Source organism: Hakea prostrata, chromosome 10 (genome assembly GCF_041222555.1).
Source record: "Hakea prostrata isolate BN-2017 chromosome 10, UWA_Hpros_2, whole genome shotgun sequence".
NCBI lineage: Eukaryota > Viridiplantae > Streptophyta > Magnoliopsida > Proteales > Proteaceae > Hakea > Hakea prostrata.
In genome coordinates this window covers 16,183,703-16,199,639 of record NC_142609.1, presented here as the reverse complement: position 1 = coordinate 16,199,639, position 15,937 = coordinate 16,183,703, and the positions used below count along the sequence as shown (strand labels likewise).

The window sequence follows — 15,937 nt, the reverse complement described above, 5'->3', positions numbered from 1 at the left end:
ACAGGAACCAGAGGGAAATCACCTTCAGGGGAGAAAGCAAAATGAATAACAAAAAGGGATTGGCATCCTTAGAAAAGCTAAAGAAAAAGCTTCATCTACAACACAAAAGAATCTCAGAAAGACAGGATTTTATAGTATTTCAGACAACAAAACTATTTGAAATGTTACCAAATGCAACAATCTGGTACTCTTTATCCAAAAAATGAAAAGCTGACTCTGTCAAATTACATTGGGGAATGAGAATAATCCCCATCAACCTTGCTGAACCCAACTCCAGAATTGGGAGTTAATCATAAGGATTTGGCTTCAGATCAAACTCAACACTGTGTATATCAAATTGGAATGGGGAAGGACAGTCCAACAAAATTGAAGGCGCGCCTCTGCTCAAACATGCTGTAGGCTTTGTTAGTTGAGGTGTTGGCATCAACTCCAGAGACATGGGAGGGCTACCAAGACCAGCCTGCAACATACAAATGAAAGTAGTTTATTGGGATAACAATCCACACATTCAAAGAACATCAAAACACCAAAAATGAACGAACCTTCGATGTTTTGAACTTCACAGATGCCACTGGAGATAGTGTTGATGCTGCTGCACATAGAAACAATCTTTGATGGTCAAAAAACATGTGAAAATGAAATTAATGTGTAGAGAAATGAAATCAACTTGTACCATGGTCTAAAAAAGCACTGTCCATATACCGATCCCTTGCTGTTATTTGTGCCTCTATGCACTTCCTATGATCATGCAAACACATTTCTTCAGCAATATCGAACTCCTTCAAATTAACTTTCTTCTTTGACGAGGCTTCTTGCCAAAGACGAGATGAGTTTGTAATATTATTTAGGGCTTTTCGACGACAAGGTTCCCTTGCTCCTTTCTTGTTGGGTTCTTTCAATATCTTCATTTTCCCATTTGTGGAAGCCCCTAATAAAATGAAAATTTTTAGCTGGCAACAACATAAATTAACAGTTCTTATGGTTCTCTCTCCTGTTTATAAAAAATAGACATTTCATCACCTTTATTTAGAATACCCAAATTCTCATCTTGAAGGATCAGCTGTCCTCGAGCTAACTTGTTTGCCATTGCTTGTTTTCTTTTATTGTGGAACAAGAAATTTCTACAATATCCTGTGGAAATGCAAAGTATTATCACCACCGGTATACTACCCAAAAAGAAAAGAAAAAATCAACACAAAGATGCAAATTAGGCAAAAGATTGTAGTTTCCCATTACTAGAAAAGTTCAAAATTGATTCCTGTGTTATGCAATTAAAAAAATAACACAACCACTTGTGGAAGTAAACAAAATGACCAGAACTAACATTACAAGATTGAATTATTGCTAAACCCAACTCCACTTCAGTCTGCAACAGAATTGCCTTGACAGAAAAACAGTGTCAACCAGAGCATCTGTTAGAAATGCTTTGGATTCTCACATACTGTCTAAGTTCAGCCTACCATTGTCTCTCTAAACCTAGTCCTGGAACAAGGCGTTCATCAGTTAGGTGCTCCAGTACAGTTTTCAAGACTGTGATGTTGTAGATGCTGTTACACCTAATTCATCTATAATTGTTAAAGTTTAAATAGCTTAAACACAAGGAATCTAAGGTAGACAAAGACATGCTAAGATCCCAGTACAGAAATCTAAGGCAAACCTTGCTGGAATCTACAAGAATTGTATAGCAAACAAAAATGGGACTTAAAAGAAATATTTCCTTTCAACTAGAATATTGATAGATATTAATAGGAGATCCTAGAAAAAAAATTACAAAATAAAATGAAACTGGATACGGATAGAAATAAATTGGGAAGCTATGAAGACAGAACATAGTCAGAAGAAAACCATTATAATCAAATCAAGGCAGATACTAGGATTTTGACAAGAAAACTACAAGTAGTTATAGTACACAACAGTGTGGCATAGAGAAATTAAATGGGCATAAATAAATTGGAAAGCTATGAAGACAGAGCATAATCACAACAAATCCATTATAATCAAACCAAGGCAGAGAGACTAAGATTTTAACAAACAAAATGATAGAAGTTATGATATACAACAGAATTGCGGTTTAGAGAGAAATGGCTTCCACTAATGACTATCATTTTGATGTTAAAAGTTCAATATTACCATGGACTTGAGTATAAACCTTCAATAGCCAGAAGTACCTTATGGATTTAGTTGCCAAAAACCATCATTGCATCAAAATTATCACTCACTACATTAGAACGTCCTCTTAATAACAGAAATGTCCCACCATCTCCCCAGGACAAAGCCTTGATATTTTGGATTAAACTAGAATACTTTCCTATGAATATCATAATATCCAAATTTAATCTTGTGGAATCCAAAGTTCAGCTTATGTTTTTCTCATTGGTGTTAGTCCGTCATTTGGGTGAAGAATTATCACTAAGAAGACATCAAGTACCAGATGTGTTCTAGGAAATATTTTTTTATTTCTAGAAGGAGATACAGAAACCATGAGAGCTACCCCTTATGCTTTTGGCTGGTTTTAAATGCAAGCAAGGATCAAATGCTGATAAATGTTTAACGTCAGTGATGGAAAACAACCATATGGGAAGTACTTAACTTTTACAGGAAAATTAAGAACTCTGAGAACATATCTCAAATCCAAGAAAATGGTACAAGTTTCAAACCTATATCGGTATGCTTAAGAGAGTCCTGAGAAAAAGGGTATCTCATATTTATTTTCTTGGCAATATGTTCACTGGATATTATTCAAATTAACAAAACGAAAAATTGATTCTTTGAGTCCTTCCAACCTGAGGATGCCATATCTCTGAGCTTCGAACAAAGAATAGTGAAAAAGGAGTTCTTTATAAATTAAACTTCTGAAAATCTAAAATCCTTAGGCTAGGATACATTGACCTTTGAACAAGAGTGTAAATACAGAACATCATACACTCAATAACACCAACAGAAGAAAAGATTTACAAAAATAACAATTCAGACATCCACAAATACAAAAGGCATACAAAAAGTTCGTTTTACATATTTTCCATGAATCCATCCTTTTAAATTATTAAAAGATAGGGTTGCTATAGGGGAAAAAAGAAATGCATACGCAAGTCAAAGTGGTAGTCCACGACCCCAAGAGGGTTCACGCCATCTTAAACATACCAAGATTGCAGAGCAACCGCCAAGCAACATGAAAATCTTAATACAAATTCGAAGGGGAGAAACACGAGTCAACTTTTGCATAGATTAGAGTCAAAATTAACAGAAAAAATCGACTCGAATAGATCCACCAACGTTCCAGGAAAGAACAGAATCCCAATTGTGAACACTCAATCAAGAAATCCACAAAAACAAAGGATAGAAATCTCGGTTAAAACCCTTAATGCCTATAATCGAAACTCGAAACTCGAAACAAAACTGGAAGGGGTCTCACCAGTATGCTTTCAGATTTCCGAAGATCAAATCCTAAACCAATCTTCGGCGGCGAGTTTCAACTTCCCGATTGATCAATCAGTTTTCCAATGAGACAGTAGAAGAGTAGAGAGACATCAGAGGAGAGCACCAGCGCTTTAAAGTTTGAAATCTTACTAAAACTGATTCTCAACGGTCATGTGTAAAACGGTCATATATCGGCCGGTCCTAACGGACGGGCGGACTCGGTTTCAGGAATTTGCTAACTTTGAACAACCAGCACAATCGACAATGGGCCGGGTTGGACCGGGCATGGCCGGATTTTGATTGACCACACAAAAACGAAGTAGACAACCAGATTTAAAAAGAACAAGGGCCGAAAACCAACGAGAGGCACCCGAGACAACACCCGAGAATCAGGAAAAGGGAACCCAACAAAAAAGATCTATTATGAATGAAAGAGAGTCAACGCCCATCAAAGGAATGATCCCCAAACCAAGAGAACAGAAACCCATCCCACCCGACCAAAAATAAGATAAGAGCGAACCAAGACCCCCCACAGAAGAGAACACCACTCAACCAACCGCAGACAACCAAAGCAAGCCGCCAATCACAAAACACGCCGCGGGCAGCATAACAAGAAAAAACCCACAAGATAGGGACCCCAAAAAAGAGGCACCAAGGGATAAAACCAAGATAAGAGATGGAGCACAAGCATAGAGAACGAACCGAAGAGGGGCAAAACAAGAACACGAGGGGAAGGGAACAGACGGGACGCAGCCGAGACAACACAAAAGGAGACCAAGAAAAATAAAATAAAAAAAAAAACACACCCGGAAATGTGGGAAGCCCCGCGGGAAACTCGGAGTTACTGTCGAACAGGGACAAAGAGGGAAATGGCTTAACAGGTGTAATAGAACATGAACTGATACATATATATTAGGCAATGTAAGTGCCATGGGGTTGAATCCCACTCAAATAGCATTGCCATTGATTAATCGAGTTGACCGTCGTTATAGTCTAACCATGAAAACAAAAGCCACACTAGAAAGATTTACTCAATCACTAACAATTTCTTCTTTGATAAATGGAGAGAGAAATGCACTTGCGAATTGGGATCTTTGATGAGATTAAATTATATATTATTTTTATTCTCTTCCACTTTTTATTCACTAGATTCACAAAAAACTTTTTTTTTGTTTATTCTCTCCCACTTTTTATTTACTGGTTTTTACTGTTGACTAGTTAGGAATAGTCTCTAATAGAGGTTTATCCTTTCAATAAAATCATTTATTTATTACAAGGCAAATACATTTTTAAGCTTTATTCATTTGTTGAAATCTCCTATGGATTTATGGAATTTCGTGGAATTGGGATCTTTTCCCTGTAGATTGACAAATACATATTTAGGTTTCATTCATTCTTTGAAATCTCCTATGAATTTATGGAATTGCAAGTCATCGCATTGATTGGGCAGCAGACCAGTCACTAGCAGGTTAGGTAGTACTACAATTTTGATGTTTGAATAATTGAGTGTAGTCATTTTGAATTCTTTTTTTTTTTTTTTGGGGTAAAAGGAAGTTTGAACTTTGAATAGTTGGGTGTAAAAAGAGGTGTAATTGTTTCAGTATCAAGCACCGTCAACCAAAATCATCTCTGGATTTCGTTCTGCAAATTTCACTGAAGAAACAAGAGCTATGGCGATGGGAGATGCTTTTCTATCAGCTGCTTTTCAAGTCGCACTACAAATTTTAGCCTCCCCAGTCATACTTGAATTTGGTTTACGGTTGGGTGTTGATAAAGATCTGAAAAAACTGGCAAGAACCCTTTCAAAAATTCAATCTGTGCTCAGCGATGCAGAGGAGAAACAAATCAGCGATCTGGCAGTGAGGATGTGGTTAAGTGATCTTAAAGACCTTTCTTATGATGCAGAAGACTTCCTAGATGAGGTTGCAACCGAAGCTCTGAAACTTAGTAACCAGAAGAATCAGGTACAAAGCTTTCTCTCCTTGTCCAAAGATTTCCTGTTTAAGCAAGGGTTAGTATCTAAAGTTAGAGAAATCAATGAAAGATTAGCTGAAATTGCACAAGAAAGGGATGAACTTGGTTTGAAAGAGGGACTTGGAACAAGGTCAACTCAAATGGGGATTATTAGGCCACAAACGAGTTCACTTGTAGACGAATCTTGTGTTTTCGGTAGGGAAGCTGATAAAGAGAAGATGGTAGAGTTGTTGACGTCACTTGAATCTGGTGGAAATGATGTTTCTGTTATTCCTATAGTCGGCATGGGCGGAATGGGGAAGACAACCCTTGCTCAGCTTGTTTATAATGACGAGAAAGTGCAAAAACACTTTGACTTAAGAATGTGGGTCTGTGTTTCTGATGATTTTGATCTTAGAAAGCTCACAAAATCAATCCTAGAATCTGCAACTAGGAAGGCTTCTGCTCTGTTTGACTTGGATGTGCTCCAAAATGAACTCAGAGACAGGCTGAAAGGAAAGAGGTTTCTGCTTGTGTTGGATGACGTGTGGAGTGAAAGAAAGAGTGACTGGGATGTCCTCCGCCTTCCCTTTCAATCTGGAGATTGTGGAAGTAAGATTATTGTTACTACACGTAGCGAAAAAGTATCATCAATCATGGGGACAATGGCAGCACATAGGTTGGAGGCTTTATCAGATGTTGATTGTTGGTCATTGTTTAAACAAAGAGCATTTCTGGATGGGAATTTAGATGCCTTCCCAAACTTGGTAGCAATTGGGAAGGAGATTTTGAAGAAATGCCAAGGTTTGCCTTTGGCAGCAAAGACACTTGGAAGCCTTTTACATGGTAAAGAAGACGAGTATGAGTGGGATATGATCTTGAAAAGTGATATATGGGATCTAAGAGAAGATGAGAATGAGATTTTGCCAGCCCTTAGACTCAGTTATAATTATCTTCCTTCACATTTGAAGCAGTGTTTTTCTTATTGCTCCATATTTCCCAAGGATTATGAATTTAACAAGGAGGAGCTGGTTTTATTGTGGATAGCTGAAGGTTTAGTTCATTCCAAGGGAAAGAAACGAGTAGAAGATGTAGGTTTTGAATGTTTTGATGATTTGGTATTGAGGTCTTTCTTTCAGCGTTCTAAAACCCATAAGGTGCAGTTTGTCATGCATGATCTCATCCATGATTTGGCTCAATTTATATCAAAGGAGATATGCTTTGCGGTGGAGTGTGATGACTCACCCAACATCTCAGGAAAAGCTCGCTATGTTTCCTTGACTGTTAACACATCCAAATCAATTTCATTGGAGGTACTTAATGCATCAAAATGTCTGCGAACATTTTTGATATTAAGTAGGCAATATATGCATGAAATTCCTGATGTGAAACTCAATCATGATCTGATTTTAAGCTTGAGATGCTTACGTTCGTTGTATTTGAGTAATGTTCCTATCAAGGAGCTACCAGATTCAATTGGAGACTTGAAACATCTTAGGTATCTAAATCTCTCTGCCACTAAAATTAAGGCTTTACCTGAGTCAATGTGCAGTCTGTACAATTTACAGACCTTGATACTGGGACATTGCAGTGGGCTCTATCAATTGCCTAAAGCCATGTCAAACCTAATTAACCTAAGACATATCAGTTTAGCTGGATGCTGGGATCTTGCATCCATGCCTCCTGAAATTGGGAGACTGACATGTCTGCAAACATTGGATAGGTTTGTGGCAAGTAAAGAATCTGGCTGTGGGATAAAAGAGTTGAAGAAGTTAATGCAACTTCGAGGATCATTTTGTATTGATAGGCTTGAGGATGTATGTAGTGTTACTGATGCCATGGAGGCAAATTTGAAGAATAAGCATTACCTCCGTAAGTTGGTTTTAGAATGGAGCTGCAGAAGGTATCTACCTGATGGAATTGATGAGGATGTACTTGATGGCTTACGACCTCATCCCAACATCGAAGAAATAAAGATAGACAATTACCATGGATCTAAATTTCCAAGTTGGATTGGAGATTCGTCTCTCTCGCATCTGGTGAAGATTGAGTTCTTTCGTTGTGGCCACTGCAAAATCCTTCCACCTCTTGGGCAGCTACCATTCCTTAAACATCTCAATATTGATGCAATGCATGGATTGGAAAATGTGGGTTATGAATTTTGTGGTGATGGGAATGTACGAGGTTTTCCCTCATTAGAGACGCTAAAACTTGAAGACATGAAAGATTTGAAGGAATGGAGAGGAGCAGAGAATGGAGAGTTTCCTTACCTTCATGAGCTTATTATTATGAAATGTCCCAGGCTGACTAATCTTCCAATATTTACATCTCTCCAGGACTTAGTTTTGGATGAGTGCCATGAGAACATATTGAGCTCATTGCCTCACATAACGTCTTTGTGCTCCTTGAAGATGTCGAATTTTAGGAAGCTAAGATTACTACCTGAAGGATTTTTTCATAATCTAAGTGCACTAAAAGAACTGAGAATCCATCATTGTTATCAGCTTTTGGTATTGCAGAAGGTGGGTTTGGAAGATCTTAAATCTCTTTGCCACTTGGAAATTTCGTGCTGTCCTCAGCTAGTGGATTTGTCAGAAACGCTACCTACAATGCTTCAACATCTCTCTGTCCATGTATGTAGCAATCTCAAGTCCTTACCGAAGGGGCTACAAAACCTGTCATCTCTTCAGGAATTGGACATTTACAAGTGTCCACAACTGGCATCCTTCCAGTCAGATACGTTACCAACAATGCTTAAAAATTTAAGGATATCCAAATGTTCAAGTCTGAAATCCTTACCTGCGGGTTTACAAGACGTAACTGCCCTTGAGTCTTTGATATTAGAAGGTTGTCATCATATAATATCTTTGCCAGAGGAGGGGCTGCCAATCAGCCTCTGTTCTTTAGTGATCAGAGAATGTGAAAAACTGGAGAAACGGTGTCAAGAAGGAGGCGAGGATTGGGTGAAGATATGTCACATTCCTCGTATTCACATCTGTTAGTTTTGAATAAGCTTTTCAGAGTAGAAAGGCTGTTTCAAGTCAAAATCCAAAAGGGAGGGCAAGGGGCATCGAGGTAACTCTCGACTTCTAAGTCATTGTTGTAATGTGAGAAATAGTGCTATACTTCAAATGGTTTTTTTTTCTTTCCTTTTTTTCCTTTAAGAAAATATTTATGTTTGGGAACTTTATTTCTCAGGTTAGTTTGTTTTCAGGTTAGTTTTGAGTATGCTTCATTATTTGATAATAAGGTTTTGTGTGTTAGTTTCCTACAATGTCGTTGGTCTGTTGTTGGTGTCAGGTAATGACAGGCTATCTTCACTTCACTAGCTAAAACTGCAAATGCTTGCTATTAGTGCAATTTGAAATTGTTGAAACGTATTGGTCGGGTTGGGGGGGGGGTCTTGGGTGTTCATGGATGTCCATACCCTAGTTTTATAATTATTTATCAAATAATTTAAATTTTAGACTACAAAGTTACTAAAGGTTCTTGTTTATTCTAGTTATGTTCATAGCTGTTGGTTGTTTGTCTCCAACCATGATTGTAACTCTGTTTTAAGGGTTTGTAGGTGACGTTCTGAGGTTGGATGATAAATACAGTCAATTCTATTACCCAGCTCAGCTCTCATCCTGGTTTTCATGATCCTGGTATTACTCGATGGCACTAGAGCTTCCTTGACAATCTGGGTTAATCTTCAACACTGGTTTTGAAGGCCTACAAATGTTCTGTTGAAGGTGATGCAGAACCATCCCCTAATTAGGGCCCTTAGATTTGCTGTCCTGCTCTAAGAAACCTAGGTGAAGCCCCTAGGCTTGCAGCCCCAGCAGCACTTCAAATCATTAATGCTTATCCATATTTTATTTTTCAGTGTTAGTAATTTCAACGGTAGTTTTGTAAATCTACTCAATCAGAGGGTATTGTAGTAATTCTTTAATTAATTATTAAATCATTAAAGGGCTATGATTTGGGGTCCCTGTCTATGTAAATGTTGAGTTATCGAGACCTATTTGAGTTAGTGTTTACACTTCCTAGTCTAAGTCAATTAGTTTCTGTTTTCAGTTTGAGTTCAGTTGGGAGTTCTATGCATATTACAACTCCAGCTTATTATGTACAAGTATGCCCCTCCACTTGGTGGAGATGGCACCAATTCAGATTATCAATAAAGTTTTCTCAGTTTGAGTCCTCGTTTATGAGTGTTGCTGCTGCAACAATGTTTTGTTCAAATTCTTAGGTCCAAGATTGAAGAAATGCTGAGATTCTTAGTGAAGTGAAACCAAATCCATGCTATGCCTGACTAGACAGCCTTCTAGGATCCATTTCATTAATTACAAGCTCTATAGAACTCCCCATCTAGGTATCTGGCAGCCTACACTATATTCCTCTTTCCTACACCCTTTTTTTTGTGAATTTTCAGACTTCCTAAGACACCCGAAATTCATGGTAAGATTGACACACTAGTCTAATCATCAGATCTGTCCTAAATTTTAGGCACATCATCCCTCTAATCCTAATGACCTTAGATCCCAGTTTGACCCCATTATGACCATTCAATTTCAGCGCATAAATGTTTTACTCGAATTTTTCCATTCCCTAAGATCCCCAAAACAAGAAACTCCATCTCTTCCAATTTAGCTATCCAAACCTAATCAAACATGGAGGATTATATCTTTATGCTATTCCCTACATGCCCTCCAAGATTCAGCCCATTCTAACACTTATAGACCTCAGTTCTCCATCTCAAGGAATTTAGCCCATATCTCTCATGGGCCATGTATCCTTGATACAGTTTGAAAGCTTACAGTTTTTCCTTGAAATGAAATCTAACAAACCCATTTGTAATTACTAAGCCATTCTACATTGACCTTCTTCATCAGTGCTCATAAAAGCCAGCCGGTCACAGACTCACAGCCCATTTTACAAGGAGTCCCTGATAAGGATCCTACACCAGCATCTACACCAGCAGTAGCTTAGCATTTCTCTATGCTACTGTTCTCATTAACTTTATAAAGACTGACTGCACTTCATTACAAGAATATCATTAAACCTAGTATTCTACATGATATCTGCTTTCTGATTCGGGGCTTTGCCTCTTCGATTCCTGGCGATGGCTACCACATTGCCCTCAATGGAGCCCTCAGTGGCACCGTCCACCTCGGCATCTCCTCTCATCTCCTTAATGTAGCAGTGGCTCTCCTGATCAAGCTGAATGCTCCGAATTTTCTTCTTTGGGAACCCAACTCATTCCTCTGCTCAAAGGATACGATCTATTAGGTTCTTGGATGGTTCTTTCCCCAGACCTTCATCGTCTCCGACGGAGAGTTCTGGTTTGTCTGTCTGAAGGAACTTCTGGTTCTAGTTCTTCAACTTCTCTTGCGATTCTTTGGGATCACCAGGACCAGCTCATCTTGAGCTGGCTTGTGGCCTCTGTATCTGAGCGTGTCCTTCCTCATATCTTTGTTGCAAAATCCTTGTTTGAAGCTTGGGAATTTAATTAGGTCTTTGCTTCTGGTTCCCAAGTGCAGATTCTTGAATTGAAGAATGAATTGTTTAGAATTCAAAAGGGATCGATATCTGTATCTGTATCTTTTAGAAATTCTTTTGATCTCTGACACGCTTGCTGCTGCTAATACTCTTGTACCCAATGAAGATCTGGTACTAGCTACTCTTAGAGGGCTTGGAGAAGAATATAAAGATTTCAGCACTTCAACTTGATTCATGCCGGTCCTGTCTCGTTCGATGATCTTCAAGGCGTACTGTTGAATCAAGAAGGCCACATGTGTGCTACTTCATCTGAAGCTGTAAATTCTATTTTGTTTGCAAATGTTGCAGTTCAGAGTGCCCCCAATTGAAGTGCTTTACCTGCAAATGCTTCCAGTTGTTCAAGAGATGGTCAATAATTGACTCAGCAAGGTAGGACTGGAGATAGTAGATGTTGGAACTGCGGGTATTTTGGTAGGAATGGATACAACTGTCGTAATTTTTCTGGAAATTTCTTTCAATGTAGAGGTGGGAACTCTGTTCAGAATGATGCTAATTCAAATTCTGGTAGTAATTTTTCCTCTTCACCTTTGTTTATGAATGAGCAAAGAGTTGTTTGTAAACTTTGTAGGACTGAGGGACATCTCGGTGCACTGGGTCCTCAGAGATTTAAAATGCTTATATCGGTAAGCTTGTGTTTTCTACAATCTTGTGTTGTTCTGATGAGTCTTTGGGAAGTTCTTGTTGGATATTAGATTTAGGATCTAATTGTCATGTGGTGGCAGACCTAGCCCATCTTACAATTCAAGTGTCTTACACTGGGTCATAAAATGTGGCTGTTGGGAAGGTAGTGCAATGCCTGTATCACGTATTGGTATGTTTGTTGTTAAGGCTTCTGGTCATTCTTTTAAGCCGTTTGAAGTGCAGTGTGTTCCTTGTTTTAGATGCAACCTGATAGAGGAGAAAGAAGGATAAAGAAGACAGGGGAAGAAGGGGAAATCTCAAACGAATCGGTCTTGAAGAAGGGGAAGAAGAAGAAGAACATTCATGAGAAGAAAAGAGAAGAGGGGAGAGAGAGGGGGGTCTGCAAACGCCCAAAGCTCGAGCTTTGATTCATCTTTTTTTCTTCTTTTTTAAGTCCATACCTTATATGTTTTATTGCAATGTAAGGGCTTATTATAGCTTGGCTAAAACTTTTTCAATTGGAGATAATGATCAGTTGGCCAAACAATTTTCGGAATTGAATTCGATGTTGGTTACAACTCTTTCAAGTAGTGGAACAAGTGGGGCCCAGCAAATTTTGAATGGAGATCACAATCAGTTGGTTAAGCATCAAGTGGGATAATGTGGGGCCCAGCAAAATTTGGTTGGAGATTCTGATTTGTTGGCCAAGAAAAATTCGGAATTGAATTCGAAGTTGGTTACAACTCCTTCAAGTAGCATGGATTGCTCTTTGGAACAAGTGGGACCCAACGAAATTTGAATGGAGATAATGATCAGTTGGTTGAGCTTCACGTGGGACCATGTGGGGCCCAGCAAAATTCGGATGGAGTTAATGATCTGTTGGTCCAGCAAAATTCGAATAATGAACCATTAGTTGAGCATCAAGTGGGATTAGGTGGGGCCCAACAAAATTCGGATGATTTGGAAGGCTCTTCTTTGGTCCTTCACTCCAATATGGATGAGCAGCAGCTTTTGGAAGTAGTTCTTCCTTCAAGCTCTCTTCCTGATCAAATGGAGGGTGGTTCTCTCCGTCGTAAGCCTGGTCGCCCAAGGAAAAATAAGAAGGTTAGAGCAAACTGATGTTAATATACCTTGGACAACATTGATAAGGAGAGAACTTGATTTAGAGGATGTTGGTTGCTCTCATTTCAGATTTTGATTCGTTATCTATGATTATGTGAGTTGGATCCAGTGAGGTTGGGTGTTTTTGGGGGCAACTAAATTTGCAGGTTTGAGGGATGATACTTTGATAGTATGTTTGTAATTTTTCTTTTCGCTTTTTAATACAAATGACCCTTTTAGCGAAAAAAAATAGCTTGGCTAAAACTTTACAAGAAATAGAAACTTTGTAGACTAAAAAGAGTAACTAATATCCTAGTAACTAGTGACAATAGAATCTTATAAATATAGAAACTAATTAAAATTAGAAATACTAAAATAGAAACTAGATCAAGGGTCCTAAATCTCATCTTGGACCCCATAAATCTTCTATGAAGCAGTCCGAATATACCAAATTAAGGGCTTTAACCCTGTTAACATGAACAGTAACGTGAACAGTGTTTTTTGCCTTCTTTCTTCATGTTTTCCCCTATTGGGGTAGTCCCGATTTACTGGTCAAAATAGTGGAGCAAGTGGACCTTCTATTTTGACTAGTTGGCTGGTTTGAACGGTGCCAATGCTAGTTTGAATTGGTCCTAGCTGGTTGTCCTGCATAAATTCTACCTCTCTTAAAAAACTCATCCTTGAGTTCCATAAAAAAGTTTGCCTCATGATCGGCACCACAAAAAAGGATTTGACAGATGGTCACATCATGTTTTGGCGCAATAACTAAGAAAAGAAATTAGAGGAAAGCAAAAGTAGGGAGGAAAAGATATAAGGAATAGAAAGATCTCCGGGAGGAGAAGAAAATTAGAGAAGAGAGCCAAGAAGGTTGAACAGACTACAAGATAGAGAAGAGATTTACCTAGATTTGGGAGAGATATCAATCACAATGGTAGTGAATGAGTAGAGAAAATAATGAGGAAGACCACAAAAAGAAGAAGAAATAGAGAAGACAGATCATAAAAAGAAGGAAATTAGCAAGGAAGAAAAGTCGTGCAAGCTCGATAGAGTGAAGAATCCAATAGACAGAGAAAGTTACTCGGGTCTGTTCTTTGATACCAGATTAATGGGGGGGGGGGACAAAATAGAGAAGAAAGAAGGATAGAGAAGATAGGGGAAGAAGGGGAAATTGTAGACGAATCAGTCTTGAAGAAGCGAAAGAAGAAGAAGAACACTCACAAGAAGAAGAAGAGAAGAGGGGAGAGAAAGGAAGCTGCAAACACCCAATGCTTAGGCTTTCCTTCACCCCCCCCCCCCTCTTCCACAACTCATCTGTTTTATTGCAATATAAGGGCCTTTATAGTTTGGCTAAAGCTTTACAGGAAATAAAAACTTTGTAGGCTAAAAATAGAAACTAATATCCTAGTAACTAGTGACAATGGAATCTTATAAACGTAAATACTAATTAAAATTAGAAAATACCAAAATGGAAACTAAAGGCAATAAAATTTTATAGAAGTTTAGAAACTAAACTAAGGTCCTAAATCTCATCTTGGGCCCCACAAATCTTTTATGAAGCAGTCCTAATATATCAAATAAAGGGATGTGGCAAAAAAACCAGAATAAATTTCCTTAAGTGCTCACGAAATACCTCATTCATCAGTGATTGGAATGTGGCAGGTGCGTTGGAAAGCCCCAAGGGCATCACAGAACTCATAGTGTCCGTTGTGAGTGCAAAATGCAGTCTTTTCTTTGTCTCCTTTTGCCATTCGTGTTTAGTGGTAACTTGACATTAAATCAAGCTTGGTGAACACTGTAGCTCCTCCCAACTCGTCCAATAATTCATCTATTGCCAGAAGAGGGAAGTTGTTGGGGATGTTAAGTTTGTTCAAGGCCCTATAATCCACACAAAACCTCCAACCGCTATCCTTCCGAACTAGCAAGACAGGGCTGAAGTAGGGACTCACACTTGGTCGTATCAGTCCTACTGTTTGCATTTCTTGCACTAATCTTTCAATCTCATCTTTCTGGGCAGGTGGGTACCGATAAGGTCAGATATTAGGGGCGGAGTACTTCCCTCCAGTAGCCTAATGGTATGGTCATGAGGTCTATGAGGTGCCAGTCTCGTAGGTTCTGTAAACAAATGTGCAGACTCGCTCAATAATCCTAATACGCTAGGGTCTTGCTGTTGCTTCCCAACTTCCATACTTGCGTGCTGCGGTTCCAGCCAATAACTGTCTCCCCCTGCTTCTACGTCTTTCCAAATTCTTTTTATTGTTTTCTCCTTTTGCAGTAGGGTGGGATCTTTATAAAGCGTCATACTCTTTCCTTGCCATTTGAAACTCATGGTGTGGTGGCACCAGTTGCTTCTGATTTTGCCAAGTGCTGCTAGCCACTATACTCCCAAAATAATGTCTATACTGCCCAGATCGAATGGAAGTAGATCTAGTGCAAAAACCTCTCCCCCAATGGTTATCGTAACTTCCCAGCATATACCCTCCCTTTATTCTGCATACCATTGCCCAATGTCACCTGAAAGGTCTTCTCTTGCACATTCAAACCCCAAGTTTCCACAAGCTGTGTTGACACAAAGTTATGAGTTGCACCACGATCCATCAAAATCAGAACTTCTTGACCGCTGATCAGCCCTCTCAATTTCATGGTCTTTGGTGAGTCGATTCCTACTAGAGATGTGTTCGAAAGCTCCACCTCTAACATTGGCTCAAACTCAGCTCCTCCATTTTCGCTTTCGATCTCTGCAATAGCCACCGCTAGTTTCGCCTCATCCTCCTCTTGAAGCACAAGCATTCGGAGTTGCTTGTTGGGGCATCGCTGACCCCTGGCATATGGTCCATCACATCTAAAACACAAGCCTTTGTCCATTTTGTCTTTGATTGCTTCTTGAGAAAGCCATCTTGACCTGCTGGAGTTTGCTGTTGAAGCGGTAGTTGCAGTCGGAATTTGTGAAGAGGAAGATGATTGTTCACTTCCCTTTTCATTCGGTCGAACTGCTGCAGCCTGGTTCAAATTATTTCCTGGGTTGCTATGTGGTCCAGCAGAATTAGTTGGGCCTAAATTGAAATACTGCTGAGATGGGCTTTCGGCTGATTGGGTTGTTTGGGCCCAATTTGTTTTTCTGGGGTATTTAGCAGCCCAATTACGTGGTTCAACAGCTTGGGCCAGGTCCATTATTTGGGCTAATGATGTGGGCCTAAACAGCTTCACTTCTGCCCTGATTTCATCGTTTAGCCCAGCAAGAAACACCCCCTGAAGCCAGCCTTCTTCCACAATTCTGGCTGCTGCTGTGAGGACTTCGACCCTCCCC

General features: G+C 39.2%; 2 protein-coding genes across 3 annotated transcripts; one reads left to right on the top strand and one right to left on the bottom strand.

The window, feature by feature from the left end:
• Window positions 1-2: 2 nt before the first annotated feature.
• On the bottom strand, window positions 3-1,129 carry LOC149002170 (protein PATRONUS 2-like). Of its 2 annotated transcripts, none has more exons than XM_089136982.1 (4): window positions 1,021-1,129; window positions 674-928; window positions 543-589; window positions 3-460 (listed from the first exon to the last, which is right to left on the bottom strand). In XM_089136982.1, exons 1-4 carry the CDS (start codon window positions 1,085-1,087, stop codon window positions 287-289), a joined length of 543 nt encoding a protein of 180 aa, XP_088993108.1. In that variant the 5' UTR covers window positions 1,088-1,129; the 3' UTR covers window positions 3-286. The 2 variants fall into 2 exon arrangements, with proteins under 2 accessions (XP_088993108.1, XP_088993107.1); XM_089136981.1 differs by having other exon boundaries at window positions 6-460; window positions 543-592.
• A 3,605-nt stretch (window positions 1,130-4,734) lies between these two features.
• LOC149002169 (putative disease resistance protein RGA3) lies at window positions 4,735-8,758 on the top strand. The gene is made up of 2 exons (XM_089137073.1): window positions 4,735-4,885; window positions 5,019-8,758. The coding sequence occupies exon 2, from the start codon at window positions 5,088-5,090 to the stop codon at window positions 8,370-8,372; it is 3,285 nt and encodes a 1,094-aa protein (XP_088993199.1). The 5' UTR covers window positions 4,735-4,885; window positions 5,019-5,087; the 3' UTR covers window positions 8,373-8,758.
• Window positions 8,759-15,937: the final 7,179 nt, after the last annotated feature.